The sequence below is a fragment of the Zonotrichia albicollis genome, chromosome 20, assembly GCF_047830755.1.
Source record: "Zonotrichia albicollis isolate bZonAlb1 chromosome 20, bZonAlb1.hap1, whole genome shotgun sequence".
NCBI classification, from domain to species: Eukaryota; Metazoa; Chordata; class Aves; order Passeriformes; family Passerellidae; genus Zonotrichia; species Zonotrichia albicollis.
Genome location: NC_133838.1, coordinates 6,382,032 through 6,399,763, shown reverse-complemented (window position 1 = coordinate 6,399,763; position 17,732 = coordinate 6,382,032). Strand labels below are relative to the sequence as shown.

At 48.5% G+C, this 17,732-nt stretch overlaps 1 protein-coding gene across 7 annotated transcripts in view; it reads left to right on the top strand.

Annotated features, from left to right (window-relative positions):
* Window positions 1–17,732, top strand: part of PUM1 (pumilio RNA binding family member 1) — a 101,643-nt gene that overhangs the window by 4,430 nt on the left and 79,481 nt on the right. For all 7 annotated transcript variants that reach the window (XM_074555888.1, XM_074555882.1, XM_074555885.1 and 4 more), the window contains exon 2: window positions 336–709. In XM_074555888.1, coding sequence (XP_074411989.1) covers window positions 347–709 — 363 coding nt within the window. In that variant the 5' untranslated portion in view covers window positions 336–346. The remainder of the gene's footprint in view (window positions 1–335; window positions 710–17,732) is intronic.

The window sequence follows — 17,732 nt, the reverse complement described above, 5'->3', positions numbered from 1 at the left end:
CTGTGCCTTTCCAGTGGGATCTGTGGATTTCTGGTGGGATCCCTGTGCATTATCAGTGGGACCCCTGTACATTTTCACTGAGATCCCTGTGGGTTTTCAGTGGGATCCCTGTGGGTTTTCAGTGGGATCTCTGTCCATTTTCAGTGGGATCTCTGTGTGTTTCAGTGCTGTTCTGGCTTCTGGGTTCACGGGGTGAGTGAATATTGGAGGAGTCACTTTTGCCACAGCGGTGTTCCCCTGCCAGTCACGAGATGGGTGTGTTATTAATGCTCAGAGCTGCAGCTGGGAGGATTTCATGTCTCTTTCCCCTCTCTTTCCCCCGTGTCCCCCTGCAGGTGTTGGTGGAATGAGCGTAGCGTGCGTTTTGAAGAGAAAAGCAGTTCTGTGGCAGGACTCGTTCAGCCCCCACCTGAAGCAGCACGCTCAAGACACAGCCAACCCCACCATGCCTGTGGTACTGACATCTGGCACAGGCTCGCAGGCTCAGCCACAGCCAGCTGCAAACCAGGCCCTTGCAGCAGGGACACACTCCAGCCCCGTGCCCGGCTCCATAGGAGTGGCGGGGCGCTCCCAGGACGACGCCATGGTGGATTATTTCTTCCAGAGGCAGCACGGGGAGCAGCTCGGGGGAGGAGGCAGTGGCGGCGGCGGCTACAACAACAGCAAACACCGCTGGCCCACCGGGGACAACATCCATGCAGAGCATCAGGTAGAAAACCACTCCCAGCTTTCCCAGCTCAGCCCTGCAGCCTTCTCAGAGATGCTTTTCGTGGTGCTCTTCTAAAGCTGGAGCTGGTGCTGCTGGAGTGGCCACAGCGGTGCTGTTTGTTTTCTCTTTTCAGGGTGGCGGTGCCCTGGTAGCTCTGAGTTGAAACGTTTCTGTTCTTGAGGGTGTTGAAATCCCAAATCCCAATCCACTCCCGGTCACAGTCGAATGCATGTTTACAAAATTCATCACTCCCTTTATTGATTTTATTTTTCTGATGTGTGAACCAGCATAGCCGTGACTGCTGCTGCTGCTGCTTTTCAAATCTGTTGCTGTAGTTAAATAATTCTTATGTAATGGTATTACAAAACTGCCAATGCATGTAGGTTGGGCTTTTACCATTCCCAATATTGGAAAACACAGGAGTGGAAGGTGCTGGTGGTATGTTTGACTGGGTTTCTTTGCTTTGGGGTTGGGTTTTTATGGTTCTCGTGTACAGGGGAAGGTGGTGATGATGAGAAGAGCAGCTTTAAGAGTGTCACCAAGCAGTGGTTTTAGGAACTTGTTAGAGCCACTCAGTCTCTGGAGGGGTGGTGGGCCAGGCTGTGTGCTAGTGCTGTTTACTAGAAGTCTTTTCAGCAGTTGCATTGTCACTCGTGCTGCAGTTTAATGAGTGGCTGACTCACTCCACTCTGCCTGTGACCTGCAGCTCACTCATCAGAGACACACGAGGGTTTCCTCTCCCAGGCACAGAACCCAAGTGTAAGCACATTTTAAAGCAGAGTGATCCCCACAAATATTGCCAGGGCAGCAGACACAAAGCTTTTGCAACCTTTGTGAACATCTCCTGCCTCCAGTTTCTGGAATCACAGTGGCCAAGCCCTGGCTCCTCTGCTGTGCCTCCCCAGGGGATGTGTTGCCAACCAGAGCATTTAAAAGCAAACATTGCAGGGAATTTTGCAGCCTCACCGAAGGCAGTGTGTACATCAACAAAGAAATAAACCCAAGTGCCCTGTTCATTTGTTCTGGAAGCAAAATCACATAAAATGCTGCAATATGAGCTAAAGAGCTGGATAAATATTGTTGTTATTCCCTTATGGAGAAATGTAGTATTTAGGTATCAATTCAGAAGAAATAACTTCATTGAAACAGATACAATTTTTTTGTTTATTATCCAAGTTTCAATCACTAACTGTAAAACTTGCTTCAAGAGACATCAGTGCCAGAGATCTTAATGTTCTAAGTTCTGAAGGGAACCATAAGCAAGAATTTCTTCCTGCAAACTTGTAGGTTTTTCAAATCAAAGCAGCCACAGAGTCTTGGGGTGAGATGCCTGGGCAGGGCCTGCTATTGTTTGGGCATTTTGTGGCAAGATGACTTCATGAATTAAAATGATGTCATAAATTCTCAATCCTCTTTTCCTCCAGCTCACACTTTCATCCTCCTTTTACTGCAAATCCCTGAAAGCAAAGACAACAAAACTCTCTGGAGATAAGGGGGGTGGGGACAGGGCACTCCAAGCTCGTAGTCATTAAAAACTCTGCTGGTATTTGAACTTTTATTTATTTAATAATGGAAAGACTTAAACTTTCACTCAAACAAAAGAATCCTGCCTGCTCCAGAGGCTTGTCCTGTTGTCAGCAGAAGAGTTGCTCAGCTTGATTTTCTTCAGTAACTTGTGGAATGAAATGATCCTAATAAATAAACCACTTAATGAAAGGAAAGCTCATTAACTTCTGCTAGTTTAAATGAACTTTTCAAAGCAGTTGCTGTGGTGAGAGTGGACAGTGGAGAGAAGGTTGTGTGGACAGATCCCACTGCAGGATGGAGCTCACAGATGGTTCTGTGTGGTGCCCTCAGTTTCCCCTGTGATTCTGTGAGCTGAGGCTCAGCAAACACCCACCAGGCCAGAATTAACATTGGGGTTTTTATCTGCTCTGCTTCCTGCTGCCTTTACACTCTGATAAATGGGGTACAGCTGTAGTTCCAGTGTTTTTGCATTCAGTGCTCATTTCCAAACCAATCTTTGTGCCTGTAATTTCTTCCAGGCCAGCTCTGAGGTGGGCACTAACCCTGTTCTCCTCAGTCTTGTTTGATATTGGTGCTCCAGTGATTGATGGGCACTTTTATCAGTTTGGTGCTCCTTTCCTCTTTTTCCATGGCTCTCTGCTTGCCTCAGGGTTTGGCTCCTGGGAAGCAGAATGCAGGATGTGTAATCCTAGCACTGCCATTCTTCTTGACTTCTTGGCCACCTCCACATCTGCTGCTTAAATTATAAATTCCTTGGAGCAAGGACTAATCTTATGCATGCAAAATGATTTAATTCAGTTTGGGTTTAGCTGGGATAGAATTGAATTTGGCCTGCAAGAAGAGAAGTGGAGGAAGTGCTGGGACATGCAGGGAGGTAGGGAATCATTAGGGATGTCTCCTGACTCTGTTTTTTATGGATGCACTTTTATTACTGTATTTTCATTTTAGACATTTTAGATGGTTCAGTGAGGGCCCAGCCTTGAAGACTGGTTAGGAAACTCAGCAGCTAAAAGATAATGGGAAGTCAGAAAAAAAACAATTATAGGCTAATATAGGTTAATGTCTGCCTAGAGCTTGGGAGGTCGTAATTAAAGGTGGAAGGATTTTAATTGTTGAATCCCAGATTGTCTTTGTTGCATGTGTAGACAGACGTGTGTCTGTTGGTGATAACTCTGAGGTGGCTTTTACCAAATGCTGACATTTCATGGTGGCATTAAACAGCCAGCAGGGCTGTGAGTCCCACCTGAGCTGCAGCACCCTGACTTCCCATGGCTTTCATTGTGCTCTTCCTCCTGGTCACTTTTCCTCCTGGAAGCTCTGGGAATTGACTGAGAGTGGCTTTAGCAGGGATGGCTCAAGGAAAAGTTCCTCCCAAGGAAGGGAGGGGAGGAGCTCCTTCAGGTGGTGTCCTCTCCTTGTGAGCAGCAGGAAAATGCTGTGTCTGTTTGTGTTTTGCTTAGGGGAAATGCAACAGGAAAAGAAAGTTTCTTTCTCCTCTGAAAGCTGTGTTTGGGGCCAGGTTTTTATATAAAATAAAACAATTAAAGATGCCCCTGTTATTTCACAAATTTAGGTGTCAAAGCTTCACCATCAGCACAGAAAACTTTTGGTGATAATGTCTGCTTTGTCCCTGCAGATGCTGGGATCAGACTTTTGATTTCCTGACTTGATCTCTCAGATCTCCTGAGCAAAATCCCAGCTGTTTGCAGCTCCAAATCCTTCATCACCAAACCTCAGTGGAAAACACTTAATTGCAATTTTTTCTCTTTTTATCCCCCAAAAGCAGCAGGATGGGGCTGAGGTTCAGGGTCCCCAGTAATTTGAATGTTGGAGTGAGCAGGTTTGGGCTGTCTGATGCCTGGTTGGTGTTGGGCACAGAGAATGTTTGAGTGTTTGTGTGCTGTTTATGCTGCAAAAGCACAGCCAGGGATCAGGACATCACAGGATGGCTCAGGTGAGGAATGGCCTGCCCTGGCTCTGCCTTAACCTGCAGACCCTGCAGATGCTGGGATCAGACTTTTGATTTCTTAACTTTTACTCAGATCTCCTAAGCAAAATCCCAACTGTTGTGCAGCTCCAAATCCTTCATCACCAAACCTCCATGGAAAACACTTAACTGCAATTTTTTCTCTTTTTATCCCCCAAAAGCAGCAGGATGGGGCTGAGGTTCAGGGTCCCCAGTAATTTGAATATTCAGGTGAGCAGGTTTGGGCTGTCTGATCCCTGGGCAGAGGGAATGTTTGTGTGCTGTTTATGCTGCACAAGCACAGCCAGGGATCAGAACATCACAGGATGGCTCAGGTGAGGAATGGCCTGCCCTGGGTCTGCCTGGGTTATGAAAGGTTGCACAGATCTCCTCACAAACCCAGACAGCCTCTGCTGCTCCTGGGGGCAGGGAAAAGACACTCAGGATATTCAGCTGGGACAAGTTATCAACACTGAGCAGGTTTTTAGGAAAATTGGCTGGGTTTTCTTGGCTGGGGTGTCCTGTGGCTGGTGTGTGTGTGTGCCTGAACTGGAGTGAAGGCAGAGCTCTGTGGTGTGTCCCTCTGGAATTGCAGGCACTGGATGTGCTCAGGCTGTCAGAATTGCACTCTGGTAGTGTGGGAGTTGCTTGGTAGAAGCAAATGATTTTAGGCATTTGCTTTCTCTCAGAGCATGTTTAATTAATAATTGGAGACAATAGAACTCTGCAGGGATGGTCTTGTTGAATGTGGGGAATTTTTCACATGGAGTTGGTGAAGAATAGTCAGCACAACAGGGCTGGGACTGGGGTTTCTGCTCAGTTTTGCCTTTTGGCAGTGTGACCATGTGAGTTCTGCAGTGGGAGCTGGATTCAGGCAGAGGCAGGAGGGAGTTCTGGGAATTCTGCTCTTGTGGGGCTCAGCTCCTCCAGCCAGGCTCCTTCCTGCCCTGGGAGCAGTGTTAACCCCATGCTGGACTCGTGGGGCAAACTTGACAAAATTTGCTCAAAGATAGGACTCAGTTTTTTTATTTTGGTCTCCCCCTTTTTTTGAGGGATCTGAGCACATTGCCAGTGCTGGGTGCTGCTGGCAGGCACCATGGCCACAGCTTGTCTGAAATTTGTGGTAAGAGCCTCTGAAAAGGTCCTGGAAGCAAAGGCAGCCCTGTGTTTGTTCTTGCAAAGGGAAACCCTGGCTAAGTGATGCTTTACTCCTTAGCACAGAGATTTTGTCCCATCCCTGGAAGCGTCCAAGGCCAGGCTGGAGCAGCCTGGGACAGTGGATGGTGTCCCTGCCCATGGCAGGGTGGAATGAGCTGGGATTTGGGGTCTCTCCCAACCCAAGCATTCCATGATTTCTGATGTGCTCCACATAACAGGATGTGTTATCTCACAGCATGGAGTGAGTCCCTTGTCACACAAACCGTGTGGCAGCACCTGTGCCTCAGCTCTGGAAGGTGATTTCTGACCTCTGTTTCGTTAAAGCTGTTGGGTTTTCATGGGAACTTCCCTGTGTGTCCCAGTGAGCTGCTCAGGGCTTTCCTTTCCCTGACACTGACAGGGCTGTGCTAATTTGATACCCAGCTAATTGGAAACACAATTCCTTGCTGAAATGAAATGTCTGGTTTGGCTGATCTGTTTCACAGAGATTTCTCCATAGTGGAGGGGTAGCTTGGGAGGGGAACTGGAGCATTGAATTTGGTTTTCTGCTTTGTGTTGCTCCCTGAAAATGTCTCCTGAGGTAGAAGGGGCGTGAGTAGATTGGAAATTTCAGGTTGGAAGATCAGGGGACAGAAAGCCCTCTGAAACATTCAGAAAGATACTCTGAGACTCTGCTTCTTCCAAATCCGTGGATTTTACTGTTCCTGATGGGCAGTTCAGATGAGATTGTCCAGCTGGGATTGCCCAAGTGTCCGGGTGTGCTGGTGTTGGGATTTCTCCGTGCTTGTTGCTGTTCTGCTCTGTTTCCTTGTCATGCTGCTCGCTCAGGAGGAGCAAAACCTCTTTCACATTACTGAATGTGCAAATTCGGTGCTTCCAGAAGACTTCAGGTATTTCACTGGGTATCTTGTATGAGTGTGCTTTGAAAAGAGGTTTATTACAGAACTTGTCCTGCTTGTTTTCTCCTCCCCTCTCCCCACTTTGCTCTCTTCTTAGCAACTCATTTGTGGTTTGCTGAGTTGCTGTGACCTCCTTGTGCTTCTGCAGAGCAGGTTGTGATCCTGGGAGCATTTTTGCAAATGAGTGAAGCTTTACAGTGGATCTGAGCCCCACAGTCCCTCCCCAGTCCCTGTTCCTCATGAACTGCCACAGATTCCAGCTGCTGACAGGAATCTCACTGAGGAGCTGTTGCAGGGCATTGTCTCTGGCCTGCCTGGCTCAGAACTCCCCCTCAGGTGTATCAGGGCCCATTTCCAGGCTCTGAGTGCTGATGTCAGGCTGAACAAACGCTCCTTTGTGCTGCTGCCATGTGATGGTGCTCCCTCCCGGCCAGGAGCTGCTCTCAGCTCTCCTGTTACTCCTGCAGGAGCCTTTGGTGGGGAGAACTTCTGTTCCAGGGCAGTTGTTTTATTGGGAACATCTGCCTTTGCTTCTTGCCCTGCTCAGATTTCATTCTGAGGTGAAACTCGGCTGGTGCTGAGCCCTCAGTGAGTCCCTGTCAGGGTGGTGTGAGGCCACTCTCATCTCTTCTGACAGAGGTGCAGTTAAACAAAGACATAAAACAATCTGGCATACAGGAGGGAAAAAAAACCTCAGAAAACTAATTAAAAATTAATTTGGATAAGTTTGAATCCCTTCTCCACATCTTTTCCCCTCTGAATTTAAACCTAGGAAGGTCAGAGTGGGGCTGGGAGTAAATTAAAAGCCCCCAAAGGTCAGATCTTAGCATGGCCCCAAGCTCTTGTGCAAACCCACATTTCCAGGCACACACTGGGTGCAGAAGATGCTTTTCCCAAGGGGTTGCCAGCTCCAGCAGGACAAAACTCAGGTTGTTTCTTCCCCAATCCAGTATTTTTGAACCCTGCACCCCAATATGTGCCTGAGACATGGCAGGGTAACCTAAATTCCACATTAATGAAGCGCTTCCCTGGGTGGATAAAATGGGAGGAAAACCATAATTAGCTAAGGAAGGAGAGCCCCTGTGCAAGGCTGCCTCTGCTGCAGTTATTTCTGTCCCCTGAATCATTAATCAGCCTGGCCCCATGCCAGGGAAGGCATTAGCCAATCTGCAATTTCACTGGCTTTTTGCTTCCAGTGCTAATGGTAGTAGCAATTCTACCCATGAATCCTTTACTACAAAAATAGTAGTTCAACCACCTAATCCTGTCTAATACTTGTGACTTCACATTCTTTCTTTACCCACTATTGTTATGGGAGAAGGCTAAAAATAGGGCAGTAATCAGTTGATGGAACAAGGTATTTTAACCCTGCTCTGGTTGTCAGTGCAAAGCTGGTGTGCAGTGTGTGATTCCCTTGCTGTCAGCTGGGAATGCATTTCCCATCTCCTGGATGCCACAAATTGTCTGACTGCACTCAGATCTGGCATTTTTTTTGAAATAACCTCCTCTGTGAGCTGTTCAAACTCAAGCAGCCTCCCCCAGCTGAAGGAGGATTTGTTTCCATCTGAAATTTGTAAACCTTTAGTTCATTTCAAGAGTTTTAACAATTGTGAGTGTATAAATCAAAGTATTCAGCTGGAGCTTTTGGTTTTCTCCTCTCCATTCTCAGGATGTTTCTTGGTTTTGGTTTTCTCCTCTCCATTCTAAGTTTTGGTTTTCTCCTCTCCATTCTAAGGCTGTTTCTTGGTTTTGATTTATCTCCTCTCCATTCTCAGGATGTTTCTTGATTTTGATTTCTCCTCTTCATTCTAAGGATGTTTCTTGATTTTGATTTCTCCTCTCCATTCTCAGGATGTTTCTTGGTTTTGGTTTTTCTCCTCTCCATTCTAAGGATGTTTCTTGATTTTGATTTCTCCTCTCCATTCTAAGGATGTTTCTTGGTTTTGATGATTTTTGTTCTTCCTGTCTCAATTCTGTAGTAATGTTGTCTTTTTTTCAGGGATATTTTACTATAGAAGTATTTGGTTGGAGTTTTTTTTTTGTTGGTTGTTTTCATTGTAAATTGAGCAAATCTTAAAATATAGAGGCCAAATGGATGGAAATGTTATATTGCCATTTGCAGAGTGCACAGGAGTTAAAAATAAATAAATTAAAAAAAATCAATATCCAAGGAGTAATCACACTCTGGAGGTGCTCTGGGTAAGCCCCTGGCTTGTACAAATAGGGAGAACTTGGGGTCTCATCTTGTTTTCTGACAAACAAAACAAATGCTGTTGGATCCTGCAGGTTGGAAAGAGGTTGGAGCAGCCTGGGACAGTGGGAGGAGTCCCTGCCCATGGCAGGGGTGCAATGAGAGGGGCTTGAAGGTCCTTTCCAGCCCAAATCAGTCTGGAATTCAGGAATCTTCGAGCTGAGAAATCAGGACATTTGTCTGTGCACAGAAATACAACAATGATACAATTTCTCCCATTTCTCTGCAGCAGGAGAGATCCCCCAGCAGAGCTGGGATCCTGGGAGGCTCCTCAGGCCCTGCAGGAGCTCAGGCAGCAGCAGGAGAATCCTTCCCACCATTTGTGGTCCCTGCAGCCATCCCTGGCCAGGCCTTTGTGTGCCAGGGTGGCAGAGAGAGGAGCTGAGGGCAGAATGGATTCCTTGTGGGGATCTGTGGGATTCCTGCTTTGGTGTGCAGGGCTGAGGGCAGCACTGGGCTCTGCATTTAGTGCAGATCAGAGGAATATTGAAATGATCCATTTGCATGTTCCAGCTGCAGGAGTTGTGGCTGTGCAGATCCCTCCTGGCCAGGAGGGGAATGGAGGAACAAATGTTCCACTTGAGGGAGGGATGGTGGGTCCTGGGCTGGGAGCAGGGAATGGGAACCTGGAGAGCTGGGCTGGCACAGCTTTGCTTTGCTTTGCTTCCCCTCTGCTAAATATTCAATATTGGCTAAATTCAAACCCTCTTCAGTCACTGCCACCCCCAGTAAATACAGATATTTCATCTATTTAATGTTCAGCATTTAAATAAAAATTCATAAATCCGGCTTCACACTGCACTTTTAGAGACACTTTAGATCATCACTGGAATATTTCTTAGCAAATATTTTTAATGTTCTATTTCTCCAAAGAAATTTCTAATTAGTTTTCTGGGTTTTTTTCCCCTCTCCTGTATGCCAGATTGTTTTATTTCTTTGTTTAATTCCACTTGCCTTTTGCTTCTTGTGAAACAGCTCTTGGATAAGGAGAAAGAAAAAGAATCCTTTGGGGCTGAGAGTGAAATTTAGCCTTGGATAGTTTGGCTGCCTGTCTGCCCAGGTGAATGTAAATTCTACATAAATGAGGATTCCTTAATATATAAAAAACTGGTGTGCAATCCCCTGGGATAGCTGAAATGTGATACAGCCCTGCACTTGGAATTTGTATGTAAAGGTCATTTTAGCAACCATATTTGCTTAATATAAGGTGCAGTATTAACACACACTGTTGACATTAATATTTACCTAAAATTCCAATTCACATGCTTTGCTGGCCGCTCTCAGGGCATGAAAAACCCCCTTGGATTATTCTAGAATAAAAAATACAGTCCTGGAAATCTGCAAGGTAAATTCCTTGTTGTTTTCATGCTAATTTGTTGGGTCTTCAGCTCGGTGTTTGGTAATCAGAAGGACAGTTTGGGGCCCTGGCTGCTGTTAATTGACCTGAGTGCAGAATCCCTTTTGACAGTGCCATTCCCCGGGGCCGGGCTTTGCTGGGCTCCAGTCAGCTGCAGTTGGCAGTGCCAGCAGTGCCAGCAGTGCCCTGGATCCTGGGCTCTGGGGCTGCTGCAGCTTTGGGGTCCTGGCATTCTGTGCTTTCATGGAATCCCAGGTGGTTTCAGGGTTCAGAAGGGACCTTGAAGCTCATCCCACCCCACCCAATGCCATGGCAGGGACACCTCCCACTGTGCCAGCCCAGCCTGGCCTTGGGCACTGCCAGGGCTCCAGGGGCAGCCACAGCTGCTCTGGGCACCCTGGCACAGCCCAAACCTCTCTAACCAGGCCTTGCCAGCCTACAAACCCCCTGTGGCAAATGGCACTGGGGGCACCTGCAACCAGCCAGGCAATCATTCTTTCCTTTCCTTTCTCCATTTGCTGCAATGGGTTTTGGTGCTGGTTTCCATCCTTGATTGAGGAATGTGAATGCCAGAGTGGTTTGGGTGGGAAGGGATCTTCAATGGCAGCTGATTGCAGCCCAGGGACACCTGCCACTGTGCCAGGTGCTGCCAGCCCCAATGCCCAGCCTGGCCTTGGGCACTGCCAGGGCTCCAGGGGCAGCCACAGCTGCTCTGGCAATTCCAGCCCAGCCCCTGCCCACCCTGCCAGGGAACAATTCCCAATTGCCAAGATCCCATCCAGCCCTGCCATTCCTCTGGCACTGGGACCATTCCCTGGCTCCTGTCCCTCCATCCCTGTCCCCAGTCCCTCTGCAGCTCTCCTGGAGCCCCTTCAGGCCCTGCAAGGGCTCTCAGCTCTCCCTGGAGCCTTCTCCTCTCCAGGGCAGCACCCCCAGCTCTCCCAGCCTGGCTCCAGAGGGGCTCCAGCCCTGGAAGCACCTTTATGACCCTTGTGCAGTTTTTTACCCCAGGGGACACCAGGGCCTGTTTGGGGTGCAGAGCTGGAGCAGGAGGGGCTCAGTCCCATCCCTGTGTGTGGGGTTGTTCCTCCATTCTCTCTCCAGGGTGATCCAGACCAGTGGATCTTTGGTAATGTCTGTGATGAGCATCTGAGTCTTTGCTCTTCTGCATGAGAACTTGGAGAACTTAAATCTGTGCTGGGGTGTATTTAAGGGGCTTGGAGACAGGGCAGAGTGTCTGCCTGGGTTTGTGGGTGCTGGGTGAGCAGCAGGTCCCAGCACATCCCCACCTGCTGGAATGGTGCTTGGTGCCTGTCTGGTACAGCTCCAGCCATTCAGAAATGTTCCAGACACAGACAGGGGCTGGTGTCTGGGAGCTTTGGGACAAGGAAAACATTTGCTTCTGAGTTGTTGTCACTGAGTTTTGTGGTGCTGAGGCTGTCTAATCGTATTTAAAAGGAAAGAAAATGCAGTTGTCCTGTGTGAGGTGGCTGCCTGACATGAATGAGCTGCTCCAGGGGCTGGAAAATCCTGGTGACTGTGTTTGGTTCAGAGCTGCTGAGAGGCTCCTGTGCAGTGTGTGAGGTGTGGAGTGGCCATTGACCATGGGACAAATGGCTTTGGGCTGTTGCAGTGTGCAGAACAGGAGAGCTGGAAGCATTTAATACTTTTTGTCCTCTGGAGCAGGATGGGCTGGCTGCTGCTGTGATTGTGAAAGGTCCCTGGAGCACCAGTGCAAGGCCAGGGGGGTTGGGAGCATTACTGGGGTGCAATGCAGGGTCCTGCCTTGGATTACCACAGCCCCAGCAGCTCCAGGCTGGGACGGAGCCTGGAAAGCTGGGAAAGGCCCTGGGGGTGCTGGTGACAGTCTGAGCAGGGACCCAGGTGTGCCCAGGTGTGCCAGAGGCCGCTGCCACCTGGGTGTGTCAGCAGGAGCAGGGCAGTGCCTGTCCCTGTGCTGCCACTGCTGGGGCACCTCGTGCCAGGAGAGACACTGAGGGGCTGGGGAGTGTCTGGGGAGGGGCTGAGGGAGCTGGGCAGGGTCTGGAGCCCCAGGAGAGGCTGAGGGAGCTGGGCAGGGGCTCAGCCTGGAGCAAAGGAGGCTCAGGGGCCCTTGTGGCTCTGCACAGCTCCTGCCAGGAGGGCACAGCCGGGGGGGTCGGGCTGTGCTCCAGGGCACAGGGACAGGAGCAGAGGGAACGGCCTCAGGCTGGGCCAGGGCAGGCTCAGGGTGGGCACAGCAGGAATTTCCCCATGCAAAGGGGGCTCAGGCCTTGCCAGGGGCTGCCCAGGGAGCTTTGCAGTGCCCATCCCTGCAGGTGCCCCAGCAATTCCTGGAGGTGGCACTCAGAGCTCTGCGCTGGGGACAGGGTGGGATCAGGCACAGCTGAGACTTGATGGTCTCCAGGATCTTTTCCCACCTCAGTGATTTGGGAGAATGAGTGAGGTTTGGAGGTCTGACAGAGAGAGGAGTTTGCAGTGAGGAATCCAGCTGTGCCTCAGGGATGGGAATGAGGAATTCCAGCTGTATCTCTTGGGTGTGCAGTGAGGAATCCAGCTGTGTCTGTTGGATGTGAATGAGGAATCCAGCTGTGTCTCAGGGCTGTTCAGTGGGAATCCAGCTGTGTCTTGGTTTGCCCTGTGTTTTTCAGCAGAGAGGTGGAGCTGGTGCAGAGGGGCTGCATCCCCCCAGCCTCAGGAGGTGCAGTGATCCCCTGGTTTTGCCCCAGTTTCTCAGCGTGGCTGGTAGCAAATCCCACTTTGGGATGTGTGCTCCCATGGGGCAGGCAGGGAGCGATTTCTGAGTCAGTGGAGTGGCTGGAGCTGGAGTGTGTTACAGTGACACACATTCCTGTGTTAGTGTGGAAATTGTTCTTCTTGAATGAGATTTACATAACTGCTGAGTGCATCCACACGTTCCTGGGGAGGGGAGGGATGTTTTGTGCAATGAACTCCTTCCAGAGCGTGGTGCTCGTGTCCAGAGCCTTCCTTTAGTGGAGTGGGGTGCCGTGGTGTGTGTGAGCTCCTGGGGGATGTGCTCTCTGCATCCCTTCCTGTCACAGAGAAAAAATGAGGGCCTTTGTCGGGGACGAGCCATTTGTCGGTGAGGGGAGACTCAGACACTCAATATGAGTGATAAGCAAATTCCGTTTATTGGAGAGAGCATCAGACACTTATACAGCAAGTAATAAGCTTATGAATATTCTGTAAGCTAAGCAATCTATTGGTTAAACTATACCATCAACTCTTCCTCATTCCTTAGGGGGGTTACATGTCTCTTTCCTCATGCCTCTTTCACTGTTTGTTATCCTACCACAGCTAGGCCCAAGGACACTGTTATCTTGCAGGTGCCGGACTTGGAATTAGCCATGGTTTTGTACTTTTCCATTTTCTAGCAGCTAAATTCCCAACACCTTCCCAGAGCCTTGGGGAGCTGCTGGCTGAGAGCAGAGGGAGTCAGCTTTGCTTGGATCACTTCCCAAGGGACTGGGACTGCAGCTGCCCTCTCCTTGTGTGGTTCCTGATTGCTGCAGTTTGTGGGGCTCCCCTCTCCCTGCCAGGATGTCACAGCAGCTCCAGGTGCCAGGGCATCGCTGCCTCGTGCAGCCGATTGATCCTGGCGTTGTCTTCTGGATTTCTTTCCAATCTCTGCTTCAGTGCTGAGCCACATTTTCTGCTAATCAAATCCAATCATTGTCAGTGCTCATCTGGAGAGAAGTTGTGTCTCTGTGCACCTCCTTGTTTCTTGTGTTGACACCACCGTGGCTCTGCTCTGTGCTCAGAGCTCAGGGATCAGTACCAGGAGCAGATCCTGATGAGGTGGAGGAGCAGCTCTGTTGTTTAATGGTCATTGCAGAGCAATCCCTGGCTTTGGAATGCAGAGATGTTGGAAGTCAAGGCTTTGTGTTCTGCTGTTTCAGACCCTTTGTTCTTGAAGGAGCCCTGTGATATTTGTGTGCAGTGAGGTGAAAATGTGTTGCTGTTTAACATTACAGGCACTGAGAAATGGGGAAAGGATCCTTTGGGTGCAGTCTTTGAAAATCAAATAAATAGATCCAATGATCAATGAAAGTAAGAAAAATGTGTGAGAGAAAGAGCTGGAGAATTGCTGTTTATGGGCACTTTGAGCACAGAGTGGCCAAAATCAGGCACAAAGACCTGATTTAGAAAATGCTTTTATCCATATTTGTTAAGATTGTTGAAAGAGAGATGATAAGGCATGTGAAATATCTGTGAATGAATAATTTCTTCATTTCCTCACATCTGGTAGCTGATAGAGAAGGCAATTTTTATTTTCTGCTTTTCATCATGGCTGGGCTGAGGGATACTGGGGAAGGGATGGGGACAGCCTGTCCCTCCTGTGGCATTGTCCAGGAGCCACCAATCATCTGCAGGGCTGGAGCCCTTCTGCTGAGAGAATTGGGATTGTTCAGCCTGGGAAGGAGAAGGTTTGGGGTGATCTCATTGTGGCTTTCCAGTGCCTGCAGAGAAAAACGGAGAAGGGACTGGGGGAGATGGCTTCAAACTGACAGAGAATAGATTTAAATTGGATACCTGGGAGAAATTATTCCCTGGCAGGGTGGGGAGGGGCTGGGATAGAATTCCCAGAGCAGCTGTGGCTGCCCCTGGCAGGGTCCAGGGCCAGGCTGGAGCACCTGGCACAGTGGGAGGTGTCCCTGCCATGCCAGGGGTGCCACTGGATGGGCTTTAAGTTCCCTTCCTACCCAAACCATTCCATGTTGACCAAATCAGATAAAAATATCACTTAACATCCTTTTAGATTTAGCTGGGAATGCAGTGATTGGATCTTTGTAGCAGCTCTGTTTAGAGGTTCCCCCAGCTCAGCCCCACTCCTGGGAGAGGATTTGTTTTTGGGCACACTCTGAGCAGCCTTTGTGTGGCTTCTGTGCTGTGCTGGGACAGCTGTGAGTTCACATCACCTTCTGAATCTCTCTGTGCAGCTTCTCCATTCCTCAGGTGCCTGATAGAAATAATAATTTGCTCCGTGGCAGCTTTTGTGGTTTGGCACATCTGGAGGTTGCAGCACTTTCCATGAGTTCAGCTTGAAGTGCTCCATGGAAGGATTTGGTCCCAGGGCCGTTGGTGTGACAGGAGGCAGTTACTCTGAGAGTGACAGTAACTAGCCATCAAGGAAATTTACAATGCTTTTAAATTATCTCCAATAATGGAAATTTTAACATAAATTTGATTATTTTTCTCTTCTCTGTCCTTATAACAAGTTAATACACATGCAGTAGGAAACTCCTAGTATTTCAGAAAGCCAAATTTACTAATTAGAATTTATTATTACTAGTACAGTGGCAAGATCACTTTTTACCTTCAACTACAGATGAAGGCACCAGAAAGAATATATCCTTTAAGCAACACTATGGCTATAGACAGCTGCATTATTTCACTTGACCAGATATCTGAGGTCTCTTGAATCTCTTGACTGCTGAAAAAAGAAACTGCCTGCACAAAGATTCCTGGTGTCATTTTATGAGCTTAAGTGTTCTTGTGTCCCCCATCTGCCACCCTAGAATGCAACACTCCCACAGGTCCTTTGTAATGTCTGCCAGACCTGTGTTAATGCTGCAGAAACCCCAGACTAGCAAAAATAGCCATCAATATTCTGTGGCCCTGCAGGGCAGGGGAGCCCATGTGGCCGCACTTGTGGGAAGGGTTTCACTTGGTGGCACTGCCCCGTGTGACAAATGTCACTGCAGACGGTGGCAAGGCTGAGGCAGAACTGAAAATAACCGAGGTACAGTAATGAGAGATTTTGAAACTGCGATTCTGAGTGAGTGACCCCTGAGGATTTGCAAATCATGTAAATATCTACTGAATAATTCACTGATATACCACGAATCTTTGCAAAGTGTGATGGCCACAGAATAGAAAAATTTGGACTGGAGGGGATTTCTAGAGGTTAATGTGGTGCTTTCTTCTGTCTGATTCTTAGATGAGATCTATAAAATATTACCTTAGTTGAGATGTGCAGAATATTGTTTTAGTTGAAATCTCCAAATTATTGTCAGTTGAAATCTTCAGAATCTTGTCTTAGTTGAGATCTCCAGAATATTGTCTTAGTTGAGATCTATAGAATATTAGGTTGAGATCTATAGAATATTGTCTTAGTTGAGATCTATAGAATATTAGGTTGAGATCTATAGAATATTGTTTAAGTTGAGATCTATAGAATATTAAGTTGAGATCTATAGAATATTGTTTAAGTTGAGATCTATAGAATATTAAGTTGAGATCTATAGAATATTGTTTAAGTTGAGATCTATAGAATATTAAGTTGAGATCTATAGAATATTGTTTGAGATCTATAGAATATTGTCTTAGTTAAGATCTATAAAATATTGTTTTAGATGAGATCTACAGTATATTATTTTAGAATAGAAATAAAAATAATCCCAAGGTCCTGGTCCTGCTGGAAGTGGTGCTGCAGTATCAGAAGGCATGGTTAGGGTCAGTGCTGGTGGTGTGACACTCCAGTGCTGGTCACTGGTGGGCCATGAGCATTTGAGCAGTTTTTGGGATTTTTTTGCCCTGTAACTCAGCCAGCAGGGATTGCTGAGCTCCTTGCTCAGCCTGGCAGGGTTCTGTGCAGGGCCAGGACTGAGCCCTGTGTGTAAACCTGCAGCATGCTGCAAGGAGTCTGGATCAGGGTGGGCATTATTACTCATTAAACACTTTATAAACTCCTTTTTAAAGCTTGATAAACTCCTCCCTGCTGAGCAGAGAGGTGCCTCAGCCCTGCTGGGCTGCAGGGAGTGTGTAAACACTGAGTAGGAGGGGAGTTGGTGCTGCTGTGCAGGGTGTTGGTGGTGCTGGGACACTGCAGTGGGACGGGGGGGCAGTCACCTGCTCCATCCCAGCACGTGCCTCAGCTGCTGGGCTTTGGCCTCCAGTCCAGAGTTGGGGTTTCTGTTTGAGTTTGCTTCCTCCTGTGTGCCCAGCAGCTGAGATTTGACAGTGAGAAGCAGGAGAAGGGTTTTCCTGCAGTTTCAGCATTTCCAGTCCATGTCAGGTACTGATCCCTGCTCTGGGACAGGGACAGCAGCCAGGGCACGGCTGGGGCTGGGCCAGGGCAGCTCAGGCTGAGATCAGGGCAAGGCTCTGCCCCCAGAGGGTGCTGGCACTGCCCAGGCTGCCCAGGCAATGGGCACGGCCCCGAGGCTGCCACAGCTCCAGGGATGCCCAGGCTGGGGCTCCAGGAGCTGGATCAGTGATCCCTGTGGATATTCCAGCCCAGGATGGGATTGTTGGGGGGTTCAGGAGCTGGATCAATGATTCATGTGGGTATTCCAGCTCAAGATGCCCAGGGTGGAATTGTTGGGGTGTTGAGGAGCAGGATCAGTGATCCCTGTGGGTATTCCAGCTCAGGATGCCCAGGATGGGATCATTGAGGGGTCCTGGAACTGGGTCAGTGATCCCTGTGGATATTCCAGCCCAGGATGGGATCATTGGGGGCTTCAGGAGCTGGGTCAGTGATCCCTGTGGATATTCCAGCCCAGGATGTCCAGGGTGGGGTTTTTGGGGGTCTGGGCAAGGACAGGAGCTGGACTTGGATCATCCTTGTGGATCCATTCTGTGCTTCTGTCAATTTATTTATCCAACAGTTTCAAGTTTATGCTTTATTTTTCTGTTCTAAATGACTCAGTTTTCATCAAATTAAAGTGTTGGTTTTTTCTGCCTCATGTCGTTGTAACCTGTAAATTTGTAAAGGTAATTTACATTGTAAATTTGCCAGGTTTATACAGGAGATTTTCCTTGATTCCCACCTGAAATGATGCTGGCTCCTCATCCTTGAGTCCCTCACCTGAAACCACTGTGAAAAATGAGCAGAAACAGTT